At 34.8% G+C, this 18,570-nt stretch overlaps 1 protein-coding gene across 2 annotated transcripts; it reads right to left on the minus strand.

Annotated features, from left to right (window-relative positions):
• Positions 1-4,994: 4,994 nt before the first annotated feature.
• LOC145160075 (glutamate receptor 3.6-like) lies at positions 4,995-9,174 on the minus strand. 2 transcript variants are annotated; one of them, XM_079079150.1, is made up of 7 exons: positions 8,831-9,174; positions 8,108-8,415; positions 6,713-8,043; positions 6,361-6,638; positions 6,235-6,266; positions 5,769-5,965; positions 4,995-5,671 (listed from the first exon to the last, which is right to left on the minus strand). In XM_079079150.1, exons 2-7 carry the CDS (start codon positions 8,382-8,384, stop codon positions 5,210-5,212), a joined length of 2,577 nt encoding a protein of 858 aa, XP_078935276.1. In that variant the 5' UTR covers positions 8,385-8,415; positions 8,831-9,174; the 3' UTR covers positions 4,995-5,209. The 2 variants fall into 2 exon arrangements, with proteins under 2 accessions (XP_078935276.1, XP_078935275.1); XM_079079149.1 differs by having other exon boundaries at positions 5,769-6,175.
• Between the last annotated feature and the right edge of the window lie 9,396 nt (positions 9,175-18,570).

An 18,570-nucleotide genomic window follows, 5' to 3' on the forward strand; every position in this document is an offset into this window, starting at 1 on the left:
TATATAAAAAGAAACTAAGAGATAGAAATGAGCAACCCACCAATTTAGTAAGTTTGTGGATCATCTTATGACGTAGTGAAACACAATAAATGGTGAAGTGCTAAGAACAGCCTGGCATTCATCCTCACATTCTCAACCATTAATAGCATTATCATGAATGTTCTAGATTATAGAGTTTTTTGAGTTCCTATACCATGATTGTAGTGTCATCACCACAACACCCCTCTTAAGGGCAGTTTAAAATACTTTTAAAAATCAGTTGATTTTAATTCCAAAAGTTTTTTTAAGTTTATTGGTGTGGAAAATAAAGTCCTAAATACCAAAATAATATTAATAGTTAAAAAGAGTGAGGTTGTCACAATTCAATATAATAACATAGTTCAAGATTACCACACAATCCTTAGCCGTTAAAATGGCATCGCTATCTTCTACTCTATCTCTATAGTCTTCAATCTGAGTACATGCCAAAGTATAGTTATGAAACGGAGTGCCTAGTGATAATATCTAATGTTGACTAATTTAGAGAAATTAATAGTGAAAATCATTACATTCGAATCAAACCTCCAAAATCAATAAAATTACTAAAGGTTTAATAATCTCAAATCCAGGGTTCTATAGACCAAATTTCAAAGTAAAAAAGGTTTAATTATCCATAAACAAAAGTCAAAGGGGTGCATAGACCCATAATCCAAAAGCAAGAGGTTTACTAACCTATAATTAATTCAAGTTCCAATATAATCAAATAATCCAATAATGGTTAGCTAAATAAGATCTTTCAATTTCAAATAGATCAATGTATAAAAGTGGTATACTTCAATCGACATGTAATAATGCAATATGCATCTATCCTAAAATTTGCATCTTTAATTGTCGTGTTTGTGTGATTTATCGGTCTTTACTCATAATAAAAGTTGCAAACACTTAATGTTACATAATAAAAAAAAATCACATGGAGTTTACTAAATTACAGTCTAATATAACCTTAAACATCATTGTTTTGTCAAATTTCCTAGAATCTAAAGAATTTGCAATGCTTAGTTGGATTGTACTATGAATGGGGAATATAATTTTCTGTAGTTTTGATCCAAATACCCCTTAGTATAACCTTAAACATCATTGTTTTGTCAAATTTCATAGAATCTAAAGCATTTTGATGAACTTTTTTGTTGATTTGAAGGTATTAGTGTACGCATTGTATTAAATATTTTGTCTTGATTCCTTTATGAGTTTTTTCTATTTCAAATATTACCTTTAAAAGACTAACATAGAATGAAAACACGAAAAAGAGAACTCAAAGATGGTTTTATTAACTAATTTCAAGATGTCTATGAAGGCTTACAAATGGTCGGTGGAGCTAAATTTGACAGATACAACCAAATTTAGAAAATTAGAACTAACAAAAAAAAATCTTGAAATTAAACAGCTAAATAAATAAAGAAAATTTTAAAAATCAAGAAATGATATATTCTGTCATTAAAACAGAATCACAAAAGTTTGGGGAAATCGTAAATTGGAGGCCTAAACAACGGAATTTTGGGGTTGATCGATGGGTATCTAGCAATTGTCAGAAGCTCTGGCCGCCAAGAGCTTTCCGTCAATGTATCGCACACCTCCAAATTTCTTATGGATCAAAATGTACTTTTGTTTTAAGTTAGGCCTCTTTTGACCCCATTTGTCTTTCTCCCACTTGTCTATAAACGTTTCTACCAAATCATCTACATCGAAGGCAAACATTTATGAATGAATGTTTGGAATGTGATCTCACCACCACTTTTCCTTTATAGGCGGCCTAACTAGATTGCGAATCAGGAAGTAGCTAAAAAGATGAAAAGAAGGTTGTGAGTCATGTGAAATAAAAGGAAAACAGGAAAAACAAAAGACTTAAAACATGACAATTATGATGATTTTTCAACTATCATGTCCGATTATCTAACATCTTTGGATGATATCCTACAAGAACCTAATGGTAATCAATAAGGAGGATCTAATCCATCCACTACCAAATCCGAAAACGCAAATAAGCAACTAGGAGTTGGGGATGGTCTTGATATGATTTTGAAAATTTGACATAACATTTTCAATAACTATATTTAAAAATTATAAGTTGGATTGTAGTTCTCTCCAACCGATAATATTAAATTTTTTCCATATAATGGTGATGACATATCATGCCTTCATCATTTGAGAAATCATTAATATATATGATCAACTCATCTCCTCTCCAAGAACACCAACACTTTCTCTCATATTTTTTTAATTAAGATTAAGCATTAAATGAGGAATAAACATCATTGATCTTAAGGAAAATGACTTAATATGGTAACATAGTTTTTGCTATGTACATGTTTAGTCCTTATTGTTTTTTTATAAAATAATCTCTTGAACTTATTGTTTTTGTACACATTTAGTCTTTATGATTGACTATTCCAGGTTAAGTTCTTAGTTTGTACACATTTAGTTCTTAATGTTATTTTTTGCAAATTAAGTCATTGTTGTCTTTTAAATACATTTAGTCTTTATGATAAGTTTCTTCAGGGTTTACTCACATGACATCTTATGTGGGACAATCATTAATGTGAAATTCTCATATGTGGCTCGTATGGGAAGTGAAATTATGTGTTTCTTGCCTTTGTTTTGGTAATAGCATTGTGCTTTTTGATATTAGTAACTATTATAGTACAATACCAATTATATTTAATGTCAATGCAAACTTCATTCAATATCAATACCAACTACATTACATCAGGTGAAGAAAATACATTATCTATAATGATTTCTATTGATAGAAATAATGTTCACGTTCATAACAATTGGTAATATTACTATTAATATCAGAGTAATCCATGGATTACACGCAATGACAAATTTAAACAATTATTGGCATGAGAGTTTATCGGGGGATTCAGTTTGTTAATTTATTAGTGATTAATAAATTAATAGAAGTTCGTGACGCGTCTTCTTAATCCTCATGACAAAACCCTAATCGTTCTAGGGTTTTAGTATTTTCTATTTTGCGATTCAAGGCGATTGAGATAGGAAACCTCATCTTTAACAACTGCAAGCTCATCTTCAAAATCCGGTGTCAATTTGAAAAAAAAAAACATTTGCTGAAAAGTGGTCAAAATCGACATACCAAGGAATTAGGGAAGACACTAAACTTTTTTTCATGGTGTTATTTTATCTTGGAAGTGTAAATTCGAGTTGGGAGAAAGCAATCATAAAGAATCTCATTGTTTGCTACGAATATAGATGAAACTGAAGTCGGATATATCTTATTCTTAGAGAAAACTAGGGCACCAACATTATTTGACCGATATGTGAATTAGGATATATCTTATTCTTAGAGAAAGCCGGATATAACAATTTAAAAAGATAATTTAAAAAAAATCAATAAGGACTAAACGTGTATATAGCAGAAACTATGTTACTAATAGTCATGTTCCCTTGATCTTACTATCAAACCACACCATCTAACTATCAAACCACACCATGGCATCGTCTTCTACAAACACACCCATGCAGATTGGATTTCCAAGTAAGTCTTAAAGTTCTTTGTGTATTAAAATCTTAAAGTTCTTTGTGTATTAAAATGTGTTGAATCACATGATAACTTGGTCAACGTGACTTAGTTTAATCAACATTTTCCCCTTAAACTATATTATATTTTCCTATTTTGAATTGCATCGTGTATTTTATGAGTTTGTATCTTGCATTTATACTCCCATGAAAGAAACTACAACAAAACCAAAATCTCATATAAATAAGTTAAGGGAAGGTGCTAAAATGAAAATAGATACTAGCAATAAAGCTAAAAAAAATATACCTAACAAAAAGCATAAAAATTCCATAAAGAAACCATGACCTATATTACTCATTTATCTTGATTTTAAGCATCTATTCCCTCCGATCTAAGGTAGTTTTTTTTTTTTGGAATGATCCAACTTCTTCATGTTCAACCTCACACTATCTTCCTATTTTATTCTTAGTCGTCCTCTCCTTCTTGCACCATAAGTAATAATTGTGCCCACAATTCTAACCACAACTTTCATCTTCTATAAATGCTAGTTATTATTAGGAAGAGATTCACATCCATACAACATAAGCCAACTTAACTGCTACCATATAAAAAATTTCTTTAAGTTTTAACGGACGATAACCTCCATTTTAAATATCATGCTTTAATACTGCAGTAAATCATCATCGACACTCCTTTCTTTATGGATCATAGACCCGAAGTTGTTAAAACTCCTCTTTTGGTGTATCACTTGCTCCCCAAATACATACTTCCACCCTATCATTACGCTCCTTACTGAAATGCACCAAAGATATTTCGTCTAAATTGCAGTGATCTATAATCCCTTCTCTTCAAACATCAACTCCATGTATCTAACCTAGCATTTAGTAGAACCCTAGTCTCTATCACAAACACAATGTTGTCGATAAAAAAAAACATAAACCATGGCACCCCTTCGTGAATCTAACAAGAAATGTCATCAATACTTATAGTGGAGATGTATAAACTAAGAGCCTATCTCAGATGTAGCCTAATTTTCACCTTGAGATAGTACGTTTCACTGATTAAAGTTCGGACACATGTTGTAGACCGAAAGTACATATCATAGCAAATCTCCCTAATACCCTTCAAGATTCTAGGGTCCTTTAAATCCTCTTACAATGTACACTATCATATGTCTTCTCATGGTCGATGATGATCATATAGAGCTTCTTATTTCTCAGCGTATGGATATTGTCAACCCCCCTTGCAAGAATATTGATATCAAATAATTCAAGAAAAAATCTCAAAAACCAATTCACCTCCTTCTCGATTCTCGTTACTTAAACATTCTATGTGTGGTTAATCAATAGTCGTTATATGATATTAGTCGAGTCTTCTTGATTTAGCCATCAAAATCTTGGCCTCTTACATAGGAGACTCCCTTCCAACCTAGATTAAGCCTAAATAAGCACCATGAACTTTAGATGACATCAAACTCTAAACGGACTACATAATTTGAACTAATACGATAAAAAATTTACAGTAAAATTTTTGTATACAAGGTCACTCTTACGTGTTTGTATGATCTAACGAATTTGACATTAGGCTAACTTGCTATTTTCTATTTGCTATGGTTTAATTAAACAATGACCTTGAACATAACATTACAATTTTGATTGACAAGAGCAAGAAACAAGGCCTTATCATCTCTTATCACTTTGAGGCATTCAATGACATATCTCTCTTGTTGCTATAATTATCAATCGATGCATCATCTCCATTCATCATGCTTGAACTTCCCTCAGAGTATTTTCTCTTGGAACGAGTTCTTATAGTTTCTTCTTTTTTATCAACAAACGAAAAGAATGTTTGAAGGGATCCCGAACGAACGCTTCTCCCGGTTGACTCAGCAAGGGTTGGATAGTGTTTGGTAAATTGGCGTATCGTGAGTACAAAGTATATGAGAAGAGCAAGAAAACAAGCTAATCCACATATTAAGAAGAGGCCTTTAAAACTCGTTAGTTCAAGTTTATCAACTTCAAACTGTGTTCCTTGTGAACTACATGCACTTCTCAACAACCACTTGTCATGAATCCTTTGTAGGTCACCATTTTCTGATAGTTTTAGAATTGCTGTTGACATATCGGCTGCTAGAGGAGAATCCCTAGGGAACGCCTTTCACAAAACAAGATCACAAAACATTAACTTTGATTTTCAATTTTCGATTTTCAAATTTCCATGTTGAATGGATTAATGAGAACTTTGTACTTACAAATCCCCATCCATTTTTGGTAAACTCTTGACCAACAATGCTGAATTCACAACGGGATGAAAGGAAGAGTTCAATGTATGCACGTTCATCAACCACTGCTGCAACACCACCGTTGTGGGGCCCATCTTTCAATGCTTTTTCATAATCTTCAGGCAATGAAAGAGGAATTAATCGATCTGAATTAATACCAAGTTCTCCTACAAGATAGTTTTTGACAAATGAATTCTCTTGATACCCAATCAGATCTTTGCTCATCATCAAACTTTCAATTCCTTTAATAGGTGAAGAAAGCTTCTGAACAGTCAGTATTGAGGTCAAACTTGCTGTATAGCTCGAGTTTATTATGAGAACCACAAATAACCATAGAATTAAAACTATACGACCAAGAGTGCTCAATGTGTTTTCTCCTGCATATATATACCAAGTAAGATCATATATATAATGATAAATCAATAAATACACTTACTGTGGGAGGAAAACAGTGTTGAAAAGCTAAACCTGCAAAAAGAAGAAGATAAAGAAACATTAACAATGAATCTGTTCTAGAAGTCTTTAAACATTAAACTTTAAACACACTTATTTACTTACTTACCATAGAACTGTGACAAGTTGTTTCTTAGGAGGACCACGAAATTCATCATTTACACGATGTTCAAGAATCCATACAACAGCTCCAACAAATAAGAAAAAGATTCCTGAAACAGACCACATTAAAGGAGAGAAAGGTTTAAGAAAAGCCCAAGTACTAGAGCTTGATCTTCTAACTGGAACCACTACAACAAGCCCAGATTCAACAAATGGTTGTGTAAAATCTGCTATTCGAGTCCTGTTAGTAGTGATAGCAATGTCTCCCACCACAGCATCATAAACCTGTATTATATATATATAGCTTAATTTGGTTAAAATTTAGCAACAAGATTGAGACTTTTTATTGAAATACTCACACCAGAGTTGATTAAGGTCAAGAGCTCTGTGTTGCTTGGGTTCTTGACACCATCTCCATAGGAGTGAAACTTATATGGAACAGCATATGGAAGTAAGTTTACAGCAGATGTAAACACATCAATGCAGTGTCCTTTGAATGAATCACTGTCTTTTGATTGTCCTACAAATTCTTGAAAACTGACTCGATTTGGAACACCGATTTTCAACTGTTTTCCACTATCAGGGAAAACCCATCCACGTGGCTTTTGAATGATTTGACCAGGCCAAATCACAGTGTGTAATAGCTCAGAAGAACTTGATTGATCAGATGGCTTTGTGTTGACTTTTTCTGGAGTAATAGTTGACAAACCTGAAGAATTTGACCAATACCCGATTCTCCTAACACCAGTACCAATCACATTTATGACTTCAAATGCAGGAAAAACAAGGTTTTTATCGGATGAAAACTCGATAGCTCCTGTTAATCCTTTCATTTTGACATTTAATATTTCTTGAAGCAATAACTTTCCTCCATTAAAGATACTCAAAGAATCAAAATTCAACATTTCTCCTGGTAAAGCTTGTAACTTTGGATCTTTTGAGAATGAAATGTTTCCACCTTTATCAAAGAAAGAGTCAAGTGCATGAGCAAGAAGCCAAACAGTGTCGTATGCGAATAAACAAAAAGTACTTAACCCATAATTTGTCATGTTTCTCCACTCAGAAGCGAATTTTCTTGTGAGTTTTGAATCTTTTGTGTATGTTTTTAATGTGATAAAACCTTGCATAAGATCAATTGTTTTGGAAGGGAGTGGAGAACTAATGTCTATAACAGTAGAGAGCCAATTAGTAGTGATCCAAACATACCCACTACCCAACATATCAAGATTTCTAGCAACTTCAAGTATATCTAATCCATATTGTGGATAAGTGTGGACAACAAGAATTCTTGACTCCATTAAAGCAACTTGAACCAACACATCACTTATGTCTGTTTTTGTTGCTAATGGTTTAATAGGTGCTTTATGGGAGATCTCACATCCTCTAGATGCTAATTGATCTCCTAATGATATTATTCCATTTCTTCCATGATCATCATCTATGTAAATCGATGTAACTTTTCTCCATTCGTAGTACTTGATTATGTCTGCTATGGCTGCCATTTGATAAAGATCGCTGTGAGTTGTGCGCACAAAGAAAGGATACTGAAGGGAATTCAATGTAGGATCAGTAGCTGTGAAAGACAATAGAGGAACATGGAGCTCATTTGCCACGTGGGATATCACATGAGCTAAGACTGAACTTTGGGGGCCTATTAAAGCCACTGTATCTGTCTCCATCACCTTTAAAGCTGTTACCAAAAACAAGTCAAATCGCATAAGAATATACTGTAAGAAAATGTTTAGAAGATTTACCTTCCATAATATTCATAAATGCACTGAAATTGGAGTCATGAAGAGTTATTTGCAGCTTGGTTCCCTTAAGAATAGTGGGATCAGAGTTCACATCTTCACATGCAGCCTGTAAAGCAATTTTTGCGACTTTTCCAATGATGGAATTAAATGTCAAGATGGATGCAATATTCACGACATCTGGTCTTGTAGAAACACTGGTATTGTTAAGCCCTTCAGTGAAGCATCCATTGAAATCCACCACTAACAGGAGCAATGCCCAAACTAGATTCTTTGGCATTTTTTCTTACAAAAGGCTGGTTTCATACACCCTGATACACAAAATAAAACAAGAGAATTTTACTTTCAGTTGTCCAGATTGATCAAAGCCTCAAGAGCGTGTTTCTATTGTATGAAAAAAGCAGGGTTTGATTTAAGAAAACAGTGAAAAAGCAACGATGTAAACTTTTGACCAAGTTAGGTGAAATAGTTGCTAATTTTGAGCAAAATTTGTGTATCAAGTTTACAAGTCAATACTTTAGAGGGTTGTGTCTTGACCAACTAGCACGAAAGTATTAAAGAAAAAATCCTCAAAACCCATTTAAGCAAAACATCAAGCACGTTGTGTGTGCAAAAGATTCTAAATACAAGAAAGCATATAAAAATGTCGACCATAATGTGAAATAATACACAGAGAGAGAGAGAGAGAGAGAGAGAGAGAGAGAGAGAGAGAGAGAGAGAGATTACAGAGAAGAGCAGCCTAAGAAGCCATCCACAGTGAGCCAAAGAAGAGCACTGAACAGACAAGAAATCAAATGATGGGATTTTGCAGCAGGGGACTAATGATATAGCTAAAATTCCTAGAGGGTTTCATGTATGGTTTAGAAAATTTCTTGGTTTTAAAGTGATAATGATAATTATCACAAAGGATTCTTGAATCTCGTACGAAAATGTGTCCTATTTGTTGGAAACTTCACGCGTCCTATTTCCGGCTTTCTGATAATTGTCGCTGTAAAACTCATGAACCATATGTGATACAGTCGTCGAACAATTGGGAGTTCTTGTCAAGTGTCACGTGTTTCATTATCTAATGTTGGATGTTGGCTTATTTTTAAGGGAAACTGAGTGATAATAGACAAGAATGGTTCATGGGGTATATCAAAACTCGTATCTTTGGGCCAAAAACGTTTGGACTAACATCAGTGATCCAAAAGTTTCATTATCTTGCGAGTTTGATTCAATTTGGTTTAAATAATTTTGTAGTCTTTATTATTTAATTTTTTGTTTTTGTTTTATTACCATCATTTAAAAATAAAACAAAAATAAAATATTCTCTCTCTCTCTCTCTCTCTCTCTCTCTCTCTCTCTCTCTCTCTCTCTCTCTCTCTCTCTCTCTCTCTCTCTCTCTCTCTCTCTCTCTCTCAACACAAGAAAAAAACCATCTAAAAAATAAGATCTTTCACTTCTTCAATTCAATAATTTGTTTACAAAATTAACAAAAACAAATGCAGAACAAGTTCCAACAGGGGGACAAAGTGATGCAAGTTTCAGAACTCGGTGGTTTTAACCTTTCCATGGATCTTCAAGAAATTAAGATCTGAAAAGATGGTGATGAAATACTGCCTGAAAATCAGACCTTTATCATATATACACACTGATGAACCTAAAGATCAACACCAGCGGACCATCTGAAAACCTAAGTCTCGGACCCATCTCACGTTTCCTGAGTTCAAGAACAAGAACATCACATTCACGAACCCATAAATCATTCATGAACCCATAAATCATTTTTTCAGATCTGATGAATTGCCCTTCACCACCACCTGAATCGACATCAAGAAATATTTCAAACAAACCCAGCAACAACAATCAAGATAGAAGAAGAAGAACGAAAGAAACATAACAAACGTAACAACAACAAATCTTAACCCTAGATCACGATCTCAGTCGTTTTCTCCAGCACATTTACTCAAAATAGCCATCGGACGAACAAAGTTGGGGATTTTCGGCCGTCTTCGAAAGAGAAAGATTAGGAGAGAGATGAACAGTCGATGAAACCCAGAAGGAGAGTTATGGCTCTAGAAAACTATCGCCTGTAGCACAACCACCACCACCTGAAGCCGGTAAGAGGGAGTTGAAGAGACACAGTCGGAGACGAAAAGAGACAGAAACGTAGATCATAGATCAGAGCTACAACCCTTCATAAACATAGATCGAACAGATCTGGCACCGTCAGAAAACCCTTCGTCAGAGAAGGCGGAGGGACGTCTCTAGTGATGGACAACGCCATCGTCTTTGTCGGATGAACATATCTGGATTACACCTCGATAATTTAGGAAAGCTCTGATAGAGATGGCAGATTGGAGGGTAATGAGTGCTTGGTGGGCAACTGAGAAGACGAAGGAAGAAGGTCGAGAAAGAGAAGACGAATGAAGAAGGTCGAGAAAGAGAAGTGTCTCTGGTGGATGTGTGATTTTCCGATGAACAAAGATTGAGCACAGCTAAGAGAAAATAGAAATGTGGGAAGAAGATGAATAGTTCGAGTCAGAGAGAGAGAGAGAGGGTATTTTATTTTTGTTTTATTTTTAATTGTTGGTAATAAAACAAAATTGGAAAATTAAATAATAAGGGCAAAATAGTCTTTACAAAAAAGTTCAAACCAAACTAGATCATACTCGCAAGAAAATGAAACTTTTGGACCACTTATGCTAGTCTAAACATTTTTGGCCCAAACATACGAGTTTTGACATACCACAAAGACCATTCTTGCAATTTTGTCGTGATAATCAATATAAATGTTTTTTTTCCTTATTTTTGTCAAAAATAATTAATTTTTCTTTTGGGTTTTGTTTTGTGTTTCTGAGTAGAGTTCGGAATCTCGGACCAACATTCTGGAATTGTACTCCAAAATACATTTTTTTCAAACATAAAGTGTGTTCCTTTTAGTGTTTAATTTTGGTTTATTGGTTGTTAACATTTATATGGTTTTTGAATTTAATAGTTGGTTATTTCTAATGTGTTCATTTTTAGTATTTAGTTATGGTTTATTGGTCGTTAATTTTTATATGGTTTTTGAATTTAATGGTTGGTCATTTTTAGTGTTAATTTTTAGTATTTAGTTATGGTTTTTCGGTCGTTAACTTATAGTTTTTGAATTTAATGGTTGGTCATTTCTAATGTGTTCATTTTTGTGTTTAATTGTGGTTTATCTGTGTTAACTTTTATATGGAAATGGACCCCTACTTTTTCAAAAAGTAACAGAATAATGTTTTTAACCATTAAACCTATTGCAAAAGGTAATTATTACATAAACTTAAATATGTTTTAAATAATAATACAATGTGCAAATGGACCCTTACTTTTTATTTATACCTATACAATTTTTACAAATCGCTTTCAATTTGAGTTGGCGTGGTCTCGGTGGAACCCTTTATCCTCACAGATTTGCCCGTGGTCAACATCTCTAGAAACTAACATAAGAACATTCAACAATTCCCTTTATCGCTAGATTGTTGTGGTATGTTTGCGCCCTTCACAAACTTAAGTTTGAAACTGTCAAGGAGGATCACATCAGTGGGTTTGGTACCCCAATTGATACCCACTAGGAGTTTGTGGATACCCAATAATTAATACCCATTAGGGAATCACAATCCCCTTTATCACTATAAACCTAGATGCATCTTCTGAAAAATAGTCGTCCTTCCGATAACTATCATATATACTCAATGTGAATGTATAAAAATCCAAAACTCTAAAAACCAATGGGCAAAGAGGTATATTGATAGGGATGTAAAGCTACAAAAATGGTTTGAATTAACTAATCATCACATGACATTTTCTTATAAATGACTATTACTCAGATAATGTAATTGAAACATAAGTATATTGTATCATAAACATACCAAGCTTGGTAAATGGATCCATCAGCCATGTCATACCACTCCTCTATATCTATATTGAAAATTGTTAGTACAAATGTCCACCGAGCATCATCCGTTCTTTGCTCCATCGACAATGAAATCCAGAACATGATGTGTTGTCAATCAACACATGTACACAATAAAAATTAGTAACCTAAGTGAATGTTTAGTGTGTAATGATCACATACGAATGTAACTAAATCACATTCGACGCATCCAAGTCAATATCCCCATATATACACATACAAAACTCCATCATCGATATATACTATATATGTGAGAAACCGGTGAACAAACAGTAGAGAAGCACCCTTGTTTTCATATAGATTGTGAACGTTATCGTATATACAAATGTCCAACGTTGGTGAGTATCAACGTGAAATGTCTTTCTTTTTTTATCTATATCCATGGGGACTTCAACCATGTGGATGCATGTGTTACTCGTTGGGTATGCCTAAGAGCTAGCGGTGGTGTTTTGTAATCTGCCCGGGGAACCTCTTTTATCTCCGGCAGATCTACAGATTGAGGTGTATATACAATATCTATATGTATAATAGGCATATGCTCAGGTCCGTTATACTACAAAAAGAAATGATTATATATAATTAAGTTTTGAACAATACAACGTGTAAAATACATATGTAATTGTCTACGTACCTCATACTCAAGAGTCCAAAAGTCATCATCGTGTAAAGTACCATAGTTCTATGATAAATGGTTATACGGTATGACATTGTCACCCTAGAATCATTTAACGAATACATATTATTAAATTATTAATGATGCAATAACGGGTATACCAGAAAGTTAAATAACAATGAAAGGGCGTTAAATAAGAATGTACCTCCAACCCGTGTGAGCTACCATCATCCTTTGTGACACCCTTATTATTAAGATGTACATGTATTGCCTACCGCAACTTCGAGTTGTAAAATATGCATCTCATGTGCCACCAACTGCCTCTGACATTCTTGAAGCTCCTTTTGCAAGTCCATTATAATTTGGTCCTTATATATAGCTAGTACAGTTTGTGATGGTGGTGGTGGCTCGGATGCATATGAACCTTTGTTAGCATCTCGGTGTACCTGCTTTTTAGAGGCTCATAATTAGGTGGCTTTTGAGGTGATGATGTGAGAGACGATGCCTTATCGATGTTTGAAGTATGTAAAACATCACGTTCAATCCATGTAGAGCTAAAATACCATCAGGCCGCATGACTCTCATCCGCTGTCAGCTGCAACTTTTCTATAAGTTTATTATCCTCTTAACATAATTATACATCAATTGTTATCATCATTATACATAGGGGTGAAAAATGAAAATTTTATATAAATAATCATACCTACTCAACATGAAGAAACGAATCACATTGTTGCTTCTTTAAAATCCTAAGCTTTGACCATCCAACAATCTGAGGGATCACATTTGGTTTCCAGGTGTAACATCCCCCTCTGGCACGTATCACAATACTGTCCGCTTTGGGCCACTCGGCACGAGGACTTCCCAGGGGGTCACCCATCCTGGTACTATTCCCGCCCGAGCACGCTTAACTGCAGAGTTTTTATGGGATCTGCTGCCTTCACAGCTTTAAAACACGTTATGACAAGGAAGGTATCCACACCCCTTATAAGGAGCGTTTAGTTCTCCTTCCAAGCAAATGTGGGAGTAGGTGCAACCCACCTTCACCCCCCATTATAGGGTTCGACGTCCCCGTCAAACACATCGACCCGTGCCCTAGATCTGATACGTAACATCCCCCTTTGGCACGTATCACAATATTGTCCACTTTGGGCTCCCAGCACAAAAACTTCCTAGGGGGTCACCCATCTCAGCATTGCTCTCGCCCGGGCACGCTTAACTGCGGAGTTCTTATGGGATCCGTTGCCCTCACGACTTTAAAACGAGTTATGACAAAGAAGGTATCCACACCCCTTATAAGGAGTGTTTATTTCTCCTTCCAAGTTGATGTGGGATTAGGTGCAACCCAGGTGAAGGTGGGTTGCAGCTGATCTCACATCGGTTTGGAAGGAGAATGAAACATTTCCTTATAAGGGGTGTGGATACCTTCCTTGTCACAACGCGTTTTAAAGCCGTGAGGACAGCAGATCCCATAAAAACTCTATAGTTAAGCGTGCCCGGGCGAGAGCAATCTAGGGATGGGTGACCCCCTGGGAAGTTTTCGCGCTGGGAGCTCAAAGCAGACAATATTGTGATACGTGTCATAGGGGGATGTTACAATGGTATCAGAGTTAGGGCACGGGTCGATGTGTTCAACGGGGAAGTCGAACCCTATAATGGGGGTGAAGGGTGGGTTGCACCTAATCCCACATCGGCTTGGAAGGAAAACTAAACACTCCTTATAAGGGGTGTGGATACCTTCCTTGTCACAACGCGTTTTAAAGTCGTGAGGGCAGCATATCCCATAAGAACTCTGCAGTTAAGCGTGCTCGGGTGGGAGTAGTACCAGGATGGGTGACCCCCTGGGAATTCCTCATGTCGAGTGGCCCAAAGCGGACAATATTGTGATACGTTCCAGAGGGGGATGTTACAAATGGTATCAGGGCTAGGGCACGGATCGATGTGTTTGACAAGGACGTCGAAACCTATAATGGGGGGTGAAGGTGGGTTGCACTTGATCCTACATCGGCTTGGAAGGAGAATGAAACATTTCCTTATAAGGGGTGTGGGTACCTTCCTTGTCACAATGCGTTTTAACGTCGTGAGGGCAGCAGATCTCATAAGAACTCTGCAGTTAAGCGTGCCCGGGCGAGAGCAATTTAGGGATGGGTGACCCCCTAGGGAGTTTTCGTGCTGGGAGCCCAAAGCGGACAATATTGTGATATGTGCCATAGGGGGATGTTACATCAGGTAGCAAACAAATTGCTAACTGGAAAACTCTCTAGATCCATATCTGAAAGAATCATGTATCAAAATATTAGCCAACAAAAAATCTTAAATGGATAATCATGTATTTTACCTTAAAATATATATAAAAATCCACTTGGATTGTACGTTAACTTTTGAGATATTGTTTGTTTTTCTTTTCTTTTGTTTTTTACAGGATGAATAAGCTTATAAAGATTATCAGATATCGTCTCTAGCTGAGGGTACAATTGATTCTAAATTATCCTTTCTCATGGATATCTATGCCACAAAAAATACACAATTAATTTCATAAATAATATTACTAATGATATTTATAATTTAACGACATGATACCTATTGAAATCATCAAAGTTAGATACCATACTCCTCCTTCACAAGGTGTCGAGCTAATCGACAATTGAACCCTTTCTCCAACAGATATAATAGACAAACACAAACCACATCATCCTCTGATAACTCATTAAGATATGTTTCAAATACATTAATAACATCTTTCAATTTTACTGACTCGGCAGGGGCGTATTTATGAAGGGGATAGGTAGGTCATAGGACCTACCTAAATCCTTAATTTCATCTCCAATATAGTATATAGTAGAATATTTAGGAACTACCTTAGAAAAAATAGAGGACCTACCTTGAATTTGTTTTTTTTTTAAATGTCTTAAAAAAATATTTTAAAAGGAGAAAAATATAAGTTATTAGGGACAATTTGTTATTTTTAATTATGAGATTGATAACAAAAAGTTAACCACTCTTATTCAACATTCTCAAAATATCAATAAAAAAGTAAATTGCTCTAATAAAAAAGAAGTCATATGCCAAAGACTCTTATTTTCCGTTCGCCACTTTATTAATGGACTAATAATCAACTAGTTTTTCGTTAAATCGTACGGATTTTTTTTTTTCAGTTATATTTCAATCGGTTTTTAAAATTTTTTATCGGTGGCGCCTGATCGATTTTAATCGATTGAACCGGTTGGTCCAGTTTTTTTAAGGTACACGATCCGACCCGACCCAACCCCCAAAAGTGTTGTTGATTTTTTTTATTAGCTTCACTTAATTTGGGAACCATGTGATTTTTTGTTCTAGATTCGCCACTGTGACTCGGTCGCCTTGACCCTAGGTAACACATAATCGAAAGGCATGATTGGAATACAATGCTATAAAATATTCACAAAACTAGAAGCTAGTGACAAGGCATAATTCCTTTACCCTAAACGTCAACTCGTACTCTTTGATCTCAAAAATCATTTCATGTGCTGGACTACGAGGGTTTATTACAACTTCTTTGCAGGATAAGAAATGTAAAACCAAAGGATCCCCTTCTACCCCGACAAGTATATCGAACCACCTACCAAAGTCTTATGGAACATAGCCTCGCATGACGGTCAGGATCTGGGTTTAGTAAGAATATCTACAATAGAACTGTTCTGTGTGTTCCAGAATATGAACATTCGATGTTGTATAATGTAAGGCATTACAAAACTTGTTTTTTAATAATATGGTCTTTACTAACACTAAAAAACTACCTAATTTAGACACATTCCTAATACGAATGTAACATTCTAAAGTTGTTCTTCATGTTCCGGAGTAGTTCTTCGTGTTTTGGACTAACGATTTTACAATTTTAAACCAAAAATTAAACAGGTAGAAAACCTCCGACTCATATAAATTAGAAATCATATCTTCTTTGTCCATTGAATCCGAAAATATGATGATATTTTGGTAGGGAAAATAACTTAAAATGTTATCCAATAACACAAAACTTGTTCATTAAGTCATCAAACTTTTAATCATATCCAATACGACACCGACTTTTTATTTTGGTTTTAACATACCAACAATTACAATTTTTATCGATTAAAATGACAACGAACACCGTGTTATTATCGCATGTAACTAAAAGCCTATTATAATCATTTTTCTCAAACCACAACTGATAACCATTAACAACACCATATTGTTTTGTAACCTTGTCATTTTAATCTATAAAAATCTATGTAGCTAAAGTTATGGTTTGATAAAAATGACTATAATAGGCTATTAGTTAGACTTGGCAAAGGAAATGACAGTGTTGGTTGTCATTTTAATCGATAAAATCATAATCGATCGTATTTTAAAACGAAAATAAAAAAAAGTTGGTTTGCTTATTGGACACAATTAAAAGTTTAAAGAGTAATTTCGGGTTATTGATTGTCATTTTAAGTCATTTTTCCCTATTCTGGTATGCATTCTGGAAGAGGTTTATGAAATGTAAGGGTATCCGAAACCTTGGGAATGGGTCGGGTTGGATAACATTAGTTTGGAATGGTCCATCAGGTCAAAAGGATCATTTTTCTCAGAAAAACTTTCAAACTGGTTATCTTTTAAATAATCAATACAAAAGTGGTTAGATTACTCGATTTCCTTATTTTTAAATATTTTTCAGAGTAAATATAATTTTGGTCCCTATGTTTTGACCACAATCTCATTTTTGGTCCTAATATTGGCTTTTTTTTCATGGTTGGTCCCTGTGGATGGTTTTGCTAACACCAGTGGTCCATGGGATTGTTAGTATCTATATGTTACCGTTAAATAGATGTGAAATGACAAAAATACCCCTATTTTTGTATTTTTTTTATCTTGTCTTTATTATTAAACTTAAGGACCATTCTATAAGATAATGACACTATGCCCTAAACCCTAAACATCATTTCACGCTTTCGCGCCTCTTCCCTCTTGGCAACTCAAACGATTTGTTGCAAACTCACCTCTAAAGAGCTTTTTCAGGGCTCAAAAGAATGAAAATCTCTCCACCAGAAGACAACACGATATCTCTCTCTGATCTTCTCTTGGCAGCTTCAATGTAGGTGCCGATGTTGTCTACCTCCCTATGGTGACCACTATTCTTTCACAATTTCACACCATCATTATATATATATATATATATATATATATATATATATATATATATATATATATATATATCTTCCTCTCCTCCTATAACAAGCTACGACTATCGGCTCCAACACCTTTAATCGGAACCCACCTCTCACTCTTGTGGTGATGATTAACCCTTTCTGCGATTAGTTCTATTTTTAGATTACATTTTGCTATTTTTATGGCATGTCTAATGGTGATAGGTGATGGTGATGGTGTTTATTTATATTGGTGGTGGTGATGGGGGCGGTGAGGATATCAATGGGTTGATGGTTATTGGTGACAATGATGGTGCTGATTGTTAGTGTAGATGATGGTGATAGGTGATAGAGTTGTGTGTTGATAGTAGGTGTTGTAGTGGCAGGTGGTGATGGTTTTGATGGCAAGTGATGTAGTTACGGGTGGGTAATGGTTAATGTTATGTTTGAATTCATTAAGATCACAAAAAATCTCACCATAGTTTAAGTATTGTAATTTTTTTCTTCATGTTTGTTTTCTATTTGGTACACCGCATCCCAACATATAAATTTGAGTTTTTGCATACAATTGATTATTTTAAATTGGTTCACTATCTATGTGTTTTGAAGTGAAAAGTTATGAATGACTTGGGAGAAGACTTAATTATACATTTGAATGACTTGATAGGGTATGAAATCTAGTGTAGATATTAAAATGAAGTGTAGTTACTTGATCTAACTTCCCGATGTGAGTGCATGTAGATTTTTCTCAGCCTTAGGTATATAGCAAAATAAAATGTGTTAT

The sequence above is a fragment of the Lactuca virosa genome, chromosome 2 (genome assembly GCF_052849685.1).
Source record: "Lactuca virosa cultivar CGN04683 chromosome 2, Lactuca_virosa_CGN04683_v6, whole genome shotgun sequence".
Classification (NCBI taxonomy): domain Eukaryota; kingdom Viridiplantae; phylum Streptophyta; class Magnoliopsida; order Asterales; family Asteraceae; genus Lactuca; species Lactuca virosa.